This window comes from Hypanus sabinus, chromosome 28 (genome assembly GCF_030144855.1).
Source record: "Hypanus sabinus isolate sHypSab1 chromosome 28, sHypSab1.hap1, whole genome shotgun sequence".
NCBI lineage: Eukaryota > Metazoa > Chordata > Chondrichthyes > Myliobatiformes > Dasyatidae > Hypanus > Hypanus sabinus.
Window position 1 is genome coordinate 13,004,764 of NC_082733.1, and position 17,608 is coordinate 13,022,371.

Sequence of the window (17,608 nt, forward strand, 5' to 3'; positions counted from 1 at the left end):
GAACGAGATATAAAAATAAAACATCAAGTTTCAGACAACATGTAAGAGAGTAAAATAAATGTACATGATAAACAGAAGTGCAGGAGATTCTAATTAACAGTTACAGTGAAAAGAAAAGTTTTAAGCCTTGGTTTAAAAGAGCTTAAAGTTGGGGCAGACTTCAGATCCCCTGGAAGGTTATTCCAGGAGCATTGTAACTGAAGATGCTTCGCCATGTTTAGCTTGACCCTGGAGTTGGTAGGCAGACCTACCACAGATGACCCGAGAGCTCGGGAAGGTTCATAATGCAGCAAGAGTTTGGAGATGTATTTTGGCCCTAGACTTTATAAACCAGTAGTAATATTTTAAAGTCGGGCCTCTGATGGGCAGGAAGCCAGTGTAGCGATCTGAGAACTGGGGTGATGAGTTCTACTTTCATGGTCTTTGTGAGGACTCTAGCAGCAGCGTTCTGAATGCACTGCAGCTGTCTGAGGGTTTTTTTTAACAGGGACCTGTGGAAACACCATTACAGTAGTCAAGCCTATTAAAGATCAATGCATAGACAAGGTTTTCTGCATCTTGCTGAAACATGAGCCCTTTAATTCTTGCTATATCTTTAAAATGGTAGTAGCCTGACTTTGTAATTGTCTTAACATGGCAGTTAAAATTTTAGTTGGAGTCCATCTCAACCCCAAGGTTTCTGATTACAAACAAGATCTGCAGTTGCTGGATATCCAAGGTATCCACACAAAACGCTGGAGGAACTCAGCAGGCCAGGCAGCATCTATGGAAAAGAGTACAGTCGACGTTTCAGGCCGAGACCCTTCAGTAGGACTGGAGACGACATGAAGAGTAGAGTTAAAAAGTGGGGAGAGGGGAGGAAGAAGCACAAGATAATAGGTGAATCCAGGAGGGAGAGGGGTGAAGTAAAGAGGTGGGAAATCAATTGGTTCAGGGCTAGAGAGGGGGTATCAGATAGTTGAGGACAGAAGGCCATGAAAGAAAGAAAAGGAGGGGAGGAGCACTAGAGGGAGACAATGGGATGGGGAATGGTGAACCAGAGTGGGGGATGGGCCATTACCAGAAGTTTGAGAAATTGGTCTTCATACCATCAGGCTGGAGAATACCCAAATGAAATATTTGGCTACCCAAACATTTCTCAAACTTCCAGTAATGGCCCCGCCCTCACTCACCTTCAACATTCCCCATCCCCTTTTCCCTCTCTCACCTTCTCTCCTTGCCTGTCCATCACCTCCCTCTGGTGCTCCTCCCCCTTTTTCTTTTTCCTTCTGTCCCCTCCGATCAGACTCCCCCTTCTCCAGCCCTGTAACACTTCCACCAATCAACTTCCCAGCTCTTTACTTCAGCTCTCCACCTCCTGGTTTCACCATCACCTTGTGTTTCTCCCTCCCCCTCCCTCCACCTTTTAAATCTACTCCTCATCTTTCTTCCTCCAGCCCGTGCTGAAGGGTCTAGGCCCAAAACGTCAACTGTACTCTTTTCCATGGATGCTGATTTCCTCCAGCATTTGTGTGTGAGTACCAAGGTTCCTGGTTTGGTTTGTGGTCTGTAACGACGGGGATTCTAAGTAAGCACTGACTTTTTTGGCACAAAATACAATTCTTTCGGTTTTCTCTTCGTTTAACTGGAGGAAGTTTTGGCTCATCCAATCAGTGGTTTGTTCAGTACAGTTTTTTAGTGGTTGTATCGGTCCATAGTCTCTTTACACTGTTATGCAAATCTGATTGTCATCCGCATAATTAAGGTAAGATATTTTATTGCTTACCATGATGGGAGCTAGAGGGAGCATGTGCATGTTAAACAGAAGAGGCCCTAGTATGGGCCCTTCAGGCACCCTGCATATCATTTTTGTTTGGTCAGATATGCAGCTACCTATTGATACAAAATAGTCCCTGTCCTGATGCAGGGTCCAAATGCAGGCAAATGCATTAGTATTGGAAAGTCAACTTGGTCAGTATTGCGCTTTGTAAATTCAAAACATTAATTAATTCAAGAAACACGGGAATCATAGAAATGTGGCTGTAATTTCACCTTTAAATGTGGCGCACATATCACAGGGTAGCGTGATGATGTATAATATTAACGTATATTTACATATAAACTCATAATTAATTATTTAAATGAACAAGAATGCTCAATAAAACAATATATATATACAAGATAACTCAAGTATTATTGAAATACACAACAATGTTCAATGAATTGAGGCAAAGGCCCTGTTTCCACACCGTATTAATCAGAATCCGAATCAGGTCTATTATATGACATTAAATTTGTTGTTTCGCGGCAGCAGTACTGTACAAAGACATAAAACTACTATAAGCTACAAAATAATTAAATAATGCAAACAAAGGAGTGATGAGGAAGTGTTCATGGGTTCATGGACTATTTAGAAATTTGATGACAGAGGGGAAGAAGCTGTTCCGAAATTGTTGAGGGTGAGTCTTCAGGCTCCTGTGCTTTGTCCCTGATGGTAGTCCTGAGTAGAGAGCCTGGCCCGAATGATGAGGGCCCTTGGTGATGGATCCTGCCTTGTTATGAATCTATGAAACAAAGGGCCTTTTTCCAGAATATTGGGTCAGGCTGAAATAAAATACGTTAGGATAGTGTTACGTACCCCGTAACTGGGTGTCTTACCAGCAAAGATAGAAGTGTCCGTCGGAGACTGGTGGTACTATTTTCAACAGTGTTTATTAGTAAAAATTTACAAATCAATATCAATGCAAATATACAGATAATACACGTTAGCAATACTAAACCTAAAAGTGCGGGTATAATAATAATCACTAATGAAACAAGCTCTATCGTTGTCTAGGGGATAATGAATTGTCAGATGGAAATATAAAGTTCAGTTCAGTTCATGCTGGCTGCGGTAGTTGTCGGTCGATGTGTTGCAATTGTTGGAGAGAGAGAGAGAGAGAGAGAGAGAGAGAGAAAACGTGTGAACAATAACAGCTATGGTCTTTGCCAACCTTCCTTTACGATTTTGATCCGTCGATGTGTCATTGTTGTGGCCATTCAAGTATGACCCCTCCGTCCTTTAGCTGGACCATTCTTCCATGGTGGACTTGTCACCCAGGCAAGGGTGGACACACACACAAGCCCCCATCGGTCTCGCTATAAACACTGTGAGTTAAAATTTACCGACCCTTCGTTCGGTCTCTGATGTCCCACACTGTCTCGTGGGTTTCTGCTGCTCACTAGCGTTTCTCCTGGAGCATCTGAGGGGGGTCACCCCAGACCTCAATTTTATCCCCACTCACGGGGTCTCGGGTGTCAATCAGGTTTGAATGACTTAACCCATCAAACCAGCCCACTCTGGCTGTCCCCTGAGGGATTTCAATGAATAGAACAGTACCAAGTAAACAATCCTTCTCCAAAAGACAATAGCAGTAAATCTCTTTTGTCAGTAGGAGACATTCCACCTTGTGTACCTGTTAGCTGTGTGTCTCTCTCTCATTAACTTTCATGAGCTGTTATCAATAACAACTGCCCTGGCAGATTTCCTTTTGTCTCTCTTACTTCCTTGTTAGCAGCATCGAAATAGTAGCGATTTGTGATTCTCCGGGGTGGGGGGGACATGGGCCACTCTGCACCGTTCTGCCCATCAGAGTTGTTCATCCTTCGTAGCAATAGTAAGGTGGCACCTGTGAGTATGTATGCAGCAAACCATTCACACTGGCGCATGCTCTTCTCAGGGCAGAAACTAGGAAGCTGGGAATGAAGACGCTCTAAATCCGCTTCTCTTTCCTTTTCTCCAGAGGATGGTGTTGGTCTGGGAATCGGGTTGTGCAGCGTGTGCACACAGCTGCAGGCATCCTGCATTTATATCCACACTCTTTCTCCTGGATCGGTGGCGCATCTAGATGGGAGGCTGCGGTAAGCCCTGGAAGTGAACAGAACAAGTTTTCTGAAATTCTTCTCTCTACCCGTCTCCCACAGCACAGGCATTGCTCAGAGACTTCGATATGGAGCAGATACTTTAGATATGGTCGGTTGCCAGGCTCCTGATCTCCAACCAGTAGTTTGATGGTGCAAGGAATCAGACATACAATGGTCAATTCTTCTATTGTCTAACTACTAATGGCAGAGCGGCACAGCCCCCCCCCCCCCCCATAACCATGGTTCAATCCTGGTCTGTCTGTGTGGAATTTGTATATTCTCCCTCGTGTTCTGGTTTCCTCTCCCATCCCGAAGATGTGCGGAGTATTAGATTAATTGACCACTGTGACATGCCCTGAACGTGTGGGCGAGTGGTAGATTCAGGGAAGTTGGGGAGAATTAAAAATGGGGTTAACCTAAAATGAATGTAAACATGTGGCTGATGGCTAGTGTGGTCCTGGGGCACCAACGGCTCTGATTCTATGCTGTACATCTCCAGAGCTCCAGTTATCCATCACTCTATGCACCTTCAGGGCATCTCAAAACACTTAACAGCCATTGCTGTCGGCTCCCACTGTGAGCAGAGGACCAGCGAGTAGATGATGTGTTCTAGTAACGCTGGCTGAGAGATTGAAGTTGGCAAAGCTGCCGGGGGCAAGGGGGTGGAAGCAGCAGGGAATGGGTTTTGAGTAGGCACCTCACCTAAAAGCCTGGAATCGAAGGATGAGAGCAGGGGTTCCCAACCTGGCGTCTCTGGAACCCTTGGTTAACGGTAGGGGGTCCATGGCATAAAAATGACTGGATTAGAGGATGCATTTGTCCAGCTTAAGTGAGTATGACCTGTGGGCAATAAATTGGAGAAGATTTTGCAAAAAATAATTTGGTGAAGAATAACTTATTTAATTCCAGCATATCCATTATAGCCATCATCTCCGATTCTGTCCTTACTGGGATGGAGGGAGCAGAGATGGCTGGTAGCCCCTAAGACTGAAGCAGCAGGGCTGAACAGACAAGTCCTGCATTCTGGGCTATTATTTACAGATATTTCTTTCAATTTTAAGATTCTCCCTTCTAGAAGTATGGCATTAAAAGAAACTTTACATCTGTATAACTCTTGCATTTAGGAAGTTGCTCAATGGATTTTATGGTCAGCTGGCCGTGAATTTAATAACATTCAAATACTCTTTGGAAAATGTTCCTTCCGTTGTGGCAACATTCTTCCTTCAACTAATGCCAAGAGAGGTGAAATGGTCATTCTTACTGATTATTGGTGGGATCTTACTGAGTACAAATCGACTCCCGTGTTTGCCTGCTCGGAATGAGTGATGACACAAAAATAACTTCTTGATCGTTGTGCAGTGGGATAGACGAGAATGGTCTGGGGAGCAAGTGGTGTGATTGCATGCCCAGTCAGTGTGGAACTATTTAATTGAATGGTCAGCTGCACCATAAAGTGCAGTGTGCAATTACCCACCTCCCGACCAGCAAGAGTGCGCGTTCATTGTGAAAATCAGGGTCCAATATCAGAACCAAATGGGATATGGTCACTATCCAACAGGTTCCGAAGCTGAACGTGCCAAAGTGGCTGAGCCAGAGGAAGGCAATGCATTATTTCTAAAGCACACAGGGCCCACACACAAAAACCAGGACACTGGATTCCCTCCTCTATCTCAACACCACTCTGCTAACCACATACAACTGCCTCAGCTGGTGGCAATTTTGACCTCCAGTCTGTACTCCTGGTTTTAGAAAGCTATAGAACGTAGACCAGGACACAGTACAAGACAGGAATAGGCTCTTCCAATTTTAATTCATAACTAATTTAATACATAATTAAATGCCTAACTGATGCCTTCTGCCTACATAGTATTCATATCCCTCTGTTCTCTGCACATTCATTTGCCTGTTTAAGAGCCTGTTAAATGGCTCCATCACATTTGCCTTCATTTCCACCCTGAGAGCACACTCCAGGCACTCACCACTCTCTGTACAAACAAAATCAGCTCCTTTGAATTTACCCCCTCTTCCCTTAAATATATACCCCCTAACATTAGATATTTTAATCTGGGAGACCACCACAATCAAGAAGTTATTTTTGTGTTGTCACTCATTCCGAGCAGGCAAACACGGGAGTCGATTTGTACTCAGTAAGATCCCACCAATTATCAGTAAGAATGACCAAGTTTGTCCAACATTTCTATATATCACATGTGCTAGGCAGCATCCTGGTAAACTTCTTCTGCACCCTCTCCAAAGCCTTCATATTCTTCCTAAAAGGGCTGACTGGAATTGTATGCTCCAGGTGCAGCCTTACCAAAGCTGCTACATAATGTTCAGACTCTTGAACTTAATGTCTTGACGAATAAAGGCCGTACACCTTCTATACCATCCTTTCAGTTCCAGAGCAGCCATTCTGTACACCAACTCTGTTAAAGTTCCTGCCATTAACTGTGTATTGTCCCTTTGCATATGATACAACTCCATCCGTCATTTCACCACCTATGTCTGCAGCTGATCTATAACTTGCTGTTTCCTTTAGCAATCTTCCAATCTATCCACAAGACCACCAATTTTTGCGTTGTTTGCAAACTTGTCAACCCACCCCTCCACATTTTCATCCAGGGCATTCCTATCAGAATCAGGTTTAATATCACCGGCATATGTCATGAAATTGGTTAATTTGGCAGCAGTAGTACAATGCAATACATGATAAATAGAAAAAAACAGAAGTAAAGGAATTATATACATGTATATTAAATAGTTAAGTTAAAATCAGTAGTGCAAAACCAGAAATAGATTTTTAAGAAATGAGGAAGTGTTCATGGGTTCAGCGTCCAGTTTGAAATTGGATGGCAGAGGGGAAGGAGCTGTTCCTGAGTCACTGAGCACGTGCCTTCAGGCTCCTGTACCTCTTTCCTGGCTGTACCAACGAGGAGAGGATTTGCTCTTCATATATACAGCAAGTTGTGATGTGTGTATAATGTACTATTATTTAGTTAAATAAGTGACATTTTTCATTGTGTTTTATCTTCTGTTGTAGGTGCGGTGATCAGATTTTAAAGATTAATACAACCAACATCCACAATCTGACTCTGAATGAAGCTTACATCCTTCTCCAGCACTGTAGGTCTGGACCAAATGATCTGGTGATTAGTCGGCATCCTGATCCCTTGGTAAGATGATCGGATCGCAGACGTTATCAGAGGGGTTTAATTGAACCTGACTCAGCTATCATGAATCTGACAGGACCAGGAACGATGTCAATGGTGTCATTCTGACCAAAATTCCATCCAATCCCAAGGGATTTTCTTTTGCTGATCTAAACTCAAATTAATTCCTAGGATTTTCACAACTTGTTACGGATTTACTGCAGTGTGACTAGGTTTTTAACATAAACTATCGAGGAAAATGGACGTAGAATTGAGGAGTGGGAGTTTTGGAAGGAAGGATTGGAACTGTGTTTTGCAAATGGGAAGACTGGGTTTGAGAGAGTTTCAGAGTTGCAGAAAGTCAACTGAAAACTTCACTTCTTCAACAAAATTGAGGAATTTGCAAAAGGCACGATTTGCATTAATAGTGCATTTGTGAGGGAGGTGCGCAGAGACTGGATGCAAAAGAGCTTACTAAGGAGCTTGTGCTTCACATTTTGTCCCAGGTTGGTTTCGTACATCCAGTAGCACTTTGGATGTGGTGCATATTTGGTGAGGATACATTTCCAATGTAGACACTGGCTAAGGAGATTCAAGACCACAAAATTATAATGCCAAGTCTGACACCAGATAATATCTCATTACATGTTCCCTCAGAGTGAAGCAAAGTGATGTATAGATGAGGGAGTACTGAATGTGTTCATACAAGTTCATCCCTAATTACCCTTGTGATAATGCGGCAAGCCACTATTCTTCTCTCATGCTTTTGAATAGGGAGCTCCAGGATTTAGACCCAACAGCAAGGAAGGAACCGTGAATATAGGTTTTCAAATCTGTATGATTTGAGTAGGAGGGGTTGTGTTCCAACGTATCTGCTTGTCCCTCCTTAGTTTGCAGGTTTGGTCACTGCTTTAGTTAGTTGTCACAGAGCATCTTGTGGATGGTACACACTACAGAGACAGTGCCCATGAGGCTGTGATGTCAAACATGCTGCCATCTTAATGGCCATGCCTACGTTATGAGCTGGGCAGAAGGTGATAAAATGAATGTGAATAATTTGCTGCCCTTACTGTGAGTTGAGATCCAAGACCACAGCTGGACTGAACCGAATATCCCGTTAAATTTATTCTCCTCCGGCAATAATTCTAAGCTAAGTAGTCTCTGTTGTAATTGAGACAGTAGTTTCTTTGTTGTTCGGACCTATGTGATGTATCTCTACTATCACTGCAGGTAGCAATCGGAAATTAGCCATTATTGTTCTGAAACTCTTCCTAATGATGCCTCAGAATTGTAAACAGTAACTTCTCTTTACTACTATTGCCATGCCTTATGCGAGGGATGTTTAATGAGCTAATGATCCCAACTTGGAACTTGGTGTATCAGAAATTCAGACCAGACCCATTTCTGCTCAATGTGGACATTCTCAGTCAGATACTCTGACATCCTGTCATCTGTTGCTTCCTGGTGGCAGCTTTAACTCATAAAACCCACGGAACTCTTTTCTGAAGGCTCTGAACCTTTCAAACAACAACAAACGTCAGTTGTTGATTTTCTGGGTGTGTGTGGAATGGACAGAAAAATCCAACAGGAAAGATCACGTCGCTGCCAAGCTGAGGAATAGATAGTGCTTGGGCTGTAAAGATGGCATCCGGCACAAAAGTGCGGCTGGCAGAGCGTTTTATTTTAAAGGATGACCCAGCCAAAGACCTGCACCTGGTATTCAACCTCCCCCTCCCTGCTGTTGTTGTTGCACTTTTATTAACGTGATTAAGGTGCAAAAACAAAAATTAATCTAATTAACACATTTTATTGGCCTCATACCTGTTTCAACCTTCAGCTTCACCCCTCCTTCTGTCCACCTGGCTCCCTGCCTCCACCTGCCCCTGTCTCTGAGTTCTGCCACTCCCCCTTCCCTACTTGGTTTGATTAATCCATTATCTTCCCATCCCTCCTCTTTCTTGCTCCACCAATCACCTCCAGACCCAGTCTCACCTCTCCCCTCTCCTCTTTATACTGGCTATTCCTCTTCTCCACCCTTAGTTCAAATATAGGGTTTTGACCTGAAATATCAAAAATTCCTTATCCCCCACAGATGCTGCTTGGCTCACTGAGTACCTCCAGCAGATTATCTGTTGCTCCAGATTCCAGCATCTGCAGTATCTTGTGTCTGTCTTAATCAATATGTACAGTGTGTTTCTTTAAATGAAATAAAGGTATATTTCTGTAAAATCTTCACTGATCAACAAGACTGATAGCTTTTTTGGTTCAATCTCTGAATTTGTTTGTATATTCTTTGATGTTGATGGTTGAAATATGAACAATAACTCTTTGTGATTACAGATCTCTGAGCAGCAATTTCATGACACAATTCTACAAACAGTAGAGAATGCACGGTTCAATAAGGACAGTTATCAATGGAACGCACAAGGTAAATATAAGACAAAAACAACAACAAAAAAAATCCTGTGAGCCTTGTTAATGTGAGAGGTCAGAGGAGAATGGCCAGACTGGTTCAAGCTGACAGGAAGGCAATAGTAACGCAAATAATCACACATTACAACAGCGGAGTGCAGAAGAGCATCTCTGAGTGCACAACACATCAAAGCTTGAAGCGGTTGGGCTACAGCAGCAGACAAGCACACACGTACACTCAGTGGCCACTTTATTAGGTACAGGAGGTAACTAATATGGAGGCCATTGAGTGTTTTTCCCCCATATTGACATCCTCAGATTCCATCATTTACCCACACATGAGAGACAACTGGCAGTGGTAACTAACCTACCAAAACCATGTATTTGGGATGTGGAGCACAAGGGGGAAACTAAGACAGAGCTTGCAAACTCCAGACAGATAGGGGCAGAGGTTAGGACTCGCTGTGCAGCCCTTGGAATATTTCAAATCCTTGAGTTGACCATTTTGATACATCTGAAATAATTAAGCAAGTTAGCCAGGTTGAATATCCTATGGCTTAGCATGCTTCTGACGTTAATTCCTAAGTGTAATCAAGAAGAAACCTGATATTTTTGTACAGTAGTGAACAAACTGCTGGGGGGATTCAGTGGACCAAATGGTATCTGTTGGAGTAAAGGAATTGTGGATGTTTTGGGTCGAAACGCTGCCTCAGGATTTTTGTTCACTGTAAAGTACGGGGTCTTCTTTTGTACGGTTCCAGGAGAACAGAGCTCCACTAAGGTTGTGACTCTTCTTTTAAAGGCTTGAGGAAAACTGAGGCAAGCTGGCACAGAAAGAAGGCATGGGAAAAGTGCATGGACAGGAGTTTTACCAGGAAAACTCAGAAGCCAATGACTCGCTCCAGCAGTGACAGCAGTTACTTTAACAGCGCAGCCGTGAACTCTGGCACGCTCATCTATGTCAATCACAGCAAAGGCCTACAGGCAGACGTACCTGGATTGGATAGTCCACAGACGGTCACGATTGGGATGTCACCAACGATAGAGCATGGACAACTGGGTGGTCCCAATCAGGACTTTTATTTCATCAAAACTAATGATAAGCTTGCATCAGAAGTGACCGATAGAAACAATAATGATTCAAAGAGGACGCGTCCACCAACTCCACCGCCCAGGACGACGAGCTGCAGGGGTTCCCAACAGGATCAATTTATTACAGAGGTGACTGGAGATCCACATTAACATAGAGGAATACAGCATGGAGGCAGGTCATTCCACCCAAATGGTTGTTCCTGTTGACCACAACATCCTTCCTGCTAGTCCCCATTGCCCACGTTTGGCCAGTAACACTCCGAGTCCCTCCCTTCCATACACTGATCCAAGTGCTTCTTAAATGCTGCAATTGTACCTGCCTCAGCCACTTCCTCTGGCAGCTCACTCCGGGTTTGCACTACCCTCAGTGTAAAGACATGACCTCAGATGGAAAGTTAGACAATCTCAGTCTTTCCACTGTCAGGGGAGACGAGGTCTGAACAGATGCAATGTTGACTCTTGGCATGGGCTTAGTAAAAAGGCTGTTGCTCAATTGCCCTGATGATACTTCTGCCACCTTAGCTGCAAACATCCTGAACGTTGCAAGAAGGGTCAGAGAGTGGGGCATTTTATTTCAGCAACAAACTATCTGTGGGCACAACTCAGCAGCTGGAGCAGCTTCTGTGGGACGAAAGGAAATGTGAACACTTTAAGTCGAAGCCCCCTTTCCTTTCTTCCCCCAGCCTCTGCATGGCCTGCTGGGCTCCTCCAGAAGCTTGTTTGAAGATTCCAGCATTTGCAATCTCTTGGGATATTCGTTTATTTTATTTAGCGATACAGCGCAGTGTAGGCCCACTGGACCTTTGAACCACCACGCACAACCTCCAACAAACCCAATTAACCCTAAGCTAATCACGGGACAATTTACAATGACCAATTAACCTACCTGGTATACCTTTGGACTGTGAGAGGCAACTGGAGCACCCAGGGAAAACTCATGCATTCCACGGGGAGAACATACTGACTCCTCGTAGAACAGCGCTGGAATTGAACTCTGAACTCCAGAACACCCGAGCTGTAACAGCGTCATGCTAACCGCTACACTACCACGACTTTTGCTGAGGTCAAAGCCCGGTAGCCTTAAGTTTGCCTACAAAATTGGATTGCATAACATGGTGTTTCTGAATATTATGTGATCTAATTTCAATAAGAAATCACCTCTGAACAAAAATCTGGCCTTAATAACCAATTCTGATTTTTGTTGTTCCAAGGGTTATGTAAGAGGACCCTAGACATACACACTGGTTTCTGAGGAAGTGCAACTCGGATCAAGAAATCACTTCCACGATTTTCCTTCAGGAATTTTATCGACTGGAAGCCTGATTCTGCAGAAAGAGTTACTTCTACATAATTTAAACACAAATGGTTCCTTGCCAGACACTTGGAACCGTATTAAAAGAAGATCCTTTAAACTATTTACTTGCCAGTTACTCATCTAGCCCCCTATTACGCACAATGATTTAGAGATCCACAATGGGCCAGATGGGATGAGCTTAGATAAGAATCTTGGTTCTCACTTCCTGACCCTGCAAAGACCCCTCACAAAATTTGGAATGTTTGCCCTAAATTAGCAGAGGTGCCTTAAGGGTAGTTGAGCAACAACATTTTTATTCTGTGCTGTATAACTATGAATCTATGAATTCTCCTTCCACACTACTGATCCCATCCCACCTGCCCCAATTGTTCATCTTTGACTCAGCAACCAAATTGCTCCAGTTTATCAGTCATTAGTCCGGATTGCAACCCATGACCCCACCCCCAACCAAACCAATGTGCACCGCCAGCCCTGGCCTTGTTTCCCACAGTCCTCATCCCCATCCTAGGTGCCTCTTCCTGGGATACATCCCGATCTGTTCTTGGTTTTCTCAGATTTCCATTCCATGCTCTGTGCTAATAGAGTATGTGAAGGAAAGGCCTTATCCTACGCAATGTGAATCCAGTAGCAACTAATATCATCATCCTCAAGGATTACTGAATCTCTCAGTGATATGCCCATAACCACATTGGTCATTGGGACTATCATGCAACCACTGTTTAAAATATCTCTGCGGGGGCTGAGGAAATCTAACTGGTTATAGAACATAGAGCAGTACAGCACCAGAACAGGCCATTTGGCCCACACTGTTGTGCTAAACCAACTAAAAAACAAATCGAAAACACCCAAACACTAATTCCTCCTACCTACACAATGTCCATACCCCTCTATCTTCTTCACATCCATGTGTCTATCTAAATGTCTCTTAAAAGCCTCTAATGTACTTGCCTCTACCACCAGACCAGGCATTGCAAACCAGGCACCAAGACCCCCTGGGCAAAGATCTTCCCCCTCTCATTCCCTTTGAACCTATCCCCTCTCACCTTCAATGCATGCCCTCTGGTATTAGACATTCTGGGAAACAGATACTCTCTGCCCACTCTGTCTATGCCTCTCATAATCTTATAAGTCTCTATCAGATCTCCACTTGGGTTCCAGCACTCCAGAGAAAACAATCTGTCTGTCGTGATAGTACATGCCCTCTAAACCTCTTCTGCTCCCTCTCCAAAACCTCAACATCTTTCCTGTAGTGGGGCAACCAGAACTATATGCAATGCTCCAGATGTTTTGCTGGTTTAATGCTACCTGAGTGGTTTGGTAAATTAAATAATCAGCAATCACATACAGCAAAAGCAAGATGGATGGTCGTCAATTGAATGCATATTTGTAATGACATAATAGTTCCATACTCACCTTTTCATAGTCCTTTAAATCCAGATTATTCGAGTCACTGGATTTAATTTCTTGGCTGCTATGGTGATTTTTAAATTGGTAAATTGGTTTATTATTGCCACGTGTACCGAGGTGCACTTTAACACTTTGCATGCTGTTCAAGCTGATCACTTCGTCACGTCAATACGCTGAGGTAGTACAAGGGGACGCAGTGACAGGACTCCGAATAATGTGTTACAGTGAAAATGCAGTGCAGGTAAGGTGCAAGGCCATAACGAAGTAGATCATGAGGTCAAGAGTCAGTCTTATCATTGCTAGGGGGCCATTTGATAGTCTTGCAGCAGCAGAGTCAAAACTGTCCTTGGGTCTGGTAGTACGTGCTTCCAGGCGATTGTATCTTCTGGCCAATGGGAGGGGGAGAAGAGGAAACATCTGGGATGGGTGGGGGTCATTGTTTATGCGAGAAATATCGACAGAATCCACAATGGGGAGGGAGGCTGGTTCTTGTGAGGTGCTGAGCTGGATCCACAAGTCTCTGCAGTCTTGGGCTGAGAGTGCCTTACCGAGCTACAATGCACCAGGACAGAGTGCTTTCTGTGGAGCTTCGAGAAAATCTGGCCAAGGGGGACACACCAAGTTTCTGCAGCTTCCTGAGGAAGTGGAGGCACTGGCTTGCTTCTTTGGGCATGGTGTTTAGGTTTTTGGACTAAGACAAACTATTGGTGATGTTAACTTCTAAGAATATGAAGTGTTAAACCCTCTCAACCTCAGTGCCATTGATATAAACAGGAGAATGTGCACCCGCCACCCCTACCCCCCCCCCCCCCCCCGTTCCATGTCCAGGAACAGCTCTTTTATTTTGCTGACATTGAAAGAAAGGTTGTTGTCATGACACTGTGTCACTAAGCTCTCTGTCTCCTTCCTGCACTCCAGCTCATCAGTATTTGAGATTCAGCCCACCACAGTGGTGCCATCCGCAAACCCATTAGGGCAGAATCTGGCCACACAGTTGTGGACGTAGAGGGAGCAGATTAGGGGACTGAGGATGCAGGCCTGTGGAGCACCAGTGTGAGGAGAATTGTGGCAGACAACATGGAGAATGGAATATCACACAGAACAAATGCAAAAGGGAAAGAAATTCTTCCAAAGACCCATGAAATCCCATTGCTCTCATTTCATCCGTGTTCTTTTCTTCCAGTCGTCAATGTTTCAATTCCTACTTTGTGCTCTGGAGGCTGTGGTCGAAAGGCTCATTCTGGACCTGTTATGGGAAGTTTAAAAATAAACCCTGTCTTGCACACTTTCTTCTGCTTTTGATTCTCTCCCATCTAGGGGCCACCTGCTCCCGTCTAACAGCACGCTCTCAGACGCGAATCTCAGTATCAACTGTGCAAAAAGCCTCTTACTGTAAGCAAAAATAATGCTCAGAGATGCCACTGATAGCGGAAGAAAGAAGGGAAAAAAAAAGCTCCACTGTAACATTTAAAAGGCAATTAAATATTCAAAGCATAGAAGGATATGGTCCTAATGCTGGTAAACAGATTAGAGTAAATGGGCAAAAAGGGTCAGTGTGGATGGTGGGCTGAGGGGCCTGTTTCTGGGCTCTATGATTGTATGGCTTTGCTGCTGAGACACCTCTCTTCACTATAAAACAACATGAACCAAATGCTAACTAATCAACTCTCAGCTAAGCAGCAGTGAAAGCAAATGATAATCAACTCTTGCATTTCTGAAATATCTTTTAAAGCTAACAGGCGACGTTCCAAGGTGATCTTCCGCATTGATTAATTAGTAATGGGGCTTTTGCACCAAATAGCATTGCTGCACCAGTGAGGATATAATTATGAAACTGTAAAGCAACTCATCGTTAAGGTACTATACGGGTTGATGTGGTTTGAGTGAAATGAGCAATGACTGATGTGAGGTAAGATGTTGAAATGTGCCAAGCTGTATGATGCTGCCTTCAGCTACTAACTGAACACTTAGCAGCTCTCCATTGAGTCAGTTAGATACAGTATGTGGCTGGCTTGAGTTATCTGTTACAGTCACTGATGAATATACTCCTGGACAGGGCTTTTTAGCCCATTGTTTTTGCCTTGGTCTTTAGGCAAGCTCTTCAACTAGTCCCACTCACTTGCTCTTTACTAACAGCCCTTTAAGTGTTTCCTTTCAAAGGTTCATTTGTTATCAAAGCATGTACCCATATACAACTCTGAAACTTGTCTTCTCCAGGTAGCCACAAAACAAGGAAGGAACATGAAAGCCTTTCAGAAAGAAACATCAGACCCAGCCCTCCCTCTACTAAAAGGAACCCCATCCGATCGTCAACCCCCAGAACCCCACTCGCCCAACACAAAGCGGAACAGGAACATTGGCCCTCTCCCACAAAAATAACTAACAGTACATCAACCCCCAAACAGCCTCCCGTCACACAACACAACGGAAAGGAACAGGCAATAAGAACAGAGAATATAAAAACCACAAGTCTGAAAAGGTCCACAGTCCATGAACGCAGAGCTGCGATACCAAGCTCTGATCTCACCGACATTTATCGAGCGAGGGACACCATACGGGCGCAAAGGCCTACCTAAGTCCTTATCCTATTTCCTTTTGTAGATTGCTCTGGAACCTTTTTGTTTTAAGCTGGTGCAATCCACCTTACAACAACTCAAGCTTCAGTTAATTACACTAATTTTTCTTTGCTTTTGATAGTTTACTGGTGATAATGAAACCACGGGAAACTTTGGTTTCAGGACTGGAACACCTAAATTTGAGCCCTTCAATTTAGAAATCTTGGAAATTCCAATACTCTTGTCAAGGGGGAAAAGAAGAATGCGCATGCAAATAGAACTTCCCATGTTTCTATATTAACCATTCTTAACCTTGGAGTGTTCCACAGCTCCTTTTGGCCCATAAGGTATTTCTGAGGCGTATTCACCTCTATTAACAAAGGAACTGTGACAGAAATTAATGCAACGCAAGGCCTTACAATGGCAACTCCCCTTACAAGGCCTTACAACTCCCCCAATTGCCAGGGGAAATTCAAATTCACAGTGTAGCATAATTGTAATAGGACTTAGTTTCCTCCATTCCTTTTCCCATCTGTATCGCTGATACTTTTTAGAGGCAATTCTTTTGATCCTGCCTCAGGTTCCTCATTGAGGAATTCCTTCTGGAGTACTGAGAGGAAGCTTAGACTGGCTTGTGCCCATCTTTGGACACTGCTGAGATAACATGGTGTTCCCAGCAGTGCACAGATGAGAAAGCCTGCCAAGTAATTCAATAACTTCATCCTCTGGGCTTTTCTCTTCACTGACCCACCATCAATCTCTGATATGACACTCTGATTCCCAAGTCTCTGATCACCGCTTCAGTGGCAACGCCCCTTTCTATCAGCATCCAAAACTCTGCCCACCACTCCCATTCAGCTAGTTGTACCACTATAAGACCAGTCACCCTGTTATCGCAACGTCAGTATCCCTTTCCCATACTACCCACCAGGACATCTCTTGAAGTTGGTTAGCCTCTGATGATGTGTAATTCTGGCTCATGACCTTGGGCTTCAGGGGTTTCTGAAGGGTCCTGCTCTCCACTGCCCAAAGTGCCTTGCTTTAAATTCTCATCCAAAACTGTACGGTGCGGCACTCCCTCAGTACTTTACGGGACTGCTGAGCATACAAACCTCTAGGTGGGGCTTAAATTCACCACCTAGAGGCGGTGAATACACCACTGAAGTGTGAAAGTTCCATTGGTAAGTTGAGAAAGACTGGATGGTTCATTATGATTTTCAGGATCCAACATAATGGACAACTGAGAAATGTTTCATTATGTAGTTTGAAGAAATTACCAACCAAGTTATTTGTATCCCTAGTCTCCTCAGCCGATGATGGTTGAACATCTAAACATTCATTCCTTTGTTAAGGAGAAGAGGCAGGCAGCAGTGAACAACACCTTTGAAGTCAGTGATGGTTTCCTGTTTGCTTTACAGGAAGTGAAAAAACTGCAGTCACAAGAACATCAAGCAGTTTCTGCTTGTTCAGAAGCCTTCACTCAATTATCTGCTCCAGACCAAAGTCAATATTTAGCGCTACGCAATTCCTATCATCCGGACCAAAGAGGAACAAACCGAGGTATGTTTCATTTACTCTTGCAAAAGTATTGGACTAGATGAGTCTGGGGAGGTATAAAAATATTTTTAATGCATCAATATTAACTGAATACATGCTTACATACTTACTCTCTGCCCATTACACCACCGGCATTTAGGGCAGCAATGAAGGTCCACCATCTCTGGCGGTGTTCAAGGATTCCTTCATCATGTCAGTCACCTCCTCTAGGTTTTCAGTACTGTCAGTCAGACACGTCC

General features: G+C 43.8%; 1 protein-coding gene across 1 annotated transcript in view; it reads left to right on the top strand.

The window, feature by feature from the left end:
- The window catches only part of il16 (interleukin 16), a 66,502-nt gene that overhangs the window by 27,003 nt on the left and 21,891 nt on the right, over positions 1 to 17,608 (top strand). The window contains exons 9-13 of the mRNA XM_059952636.1: positions 3,762 to 3,879; positions 6,923 to 7,055; positions 9,372 to 9,459; positions 10,246 to 10,664; positions 17,231 to 17,372. Of these exons, the coding sequence (XP_059808619.1) occupies positions 3,762 to 3,879; positions 6,923 to 7,055; positions 9,372 to 9,459; positions 10,246 to 10,664; positions 17,231 to 17,372 (900 nt within the window). The remainder of the gene's footprint in view (positions 1 to 3,761; positions 3,880 to 6,922; positions 7,056 to 9,371; positions 9,460 to 10,245; positions 10,665 to 17,230; positions 17,373 to 17,608) is intronic.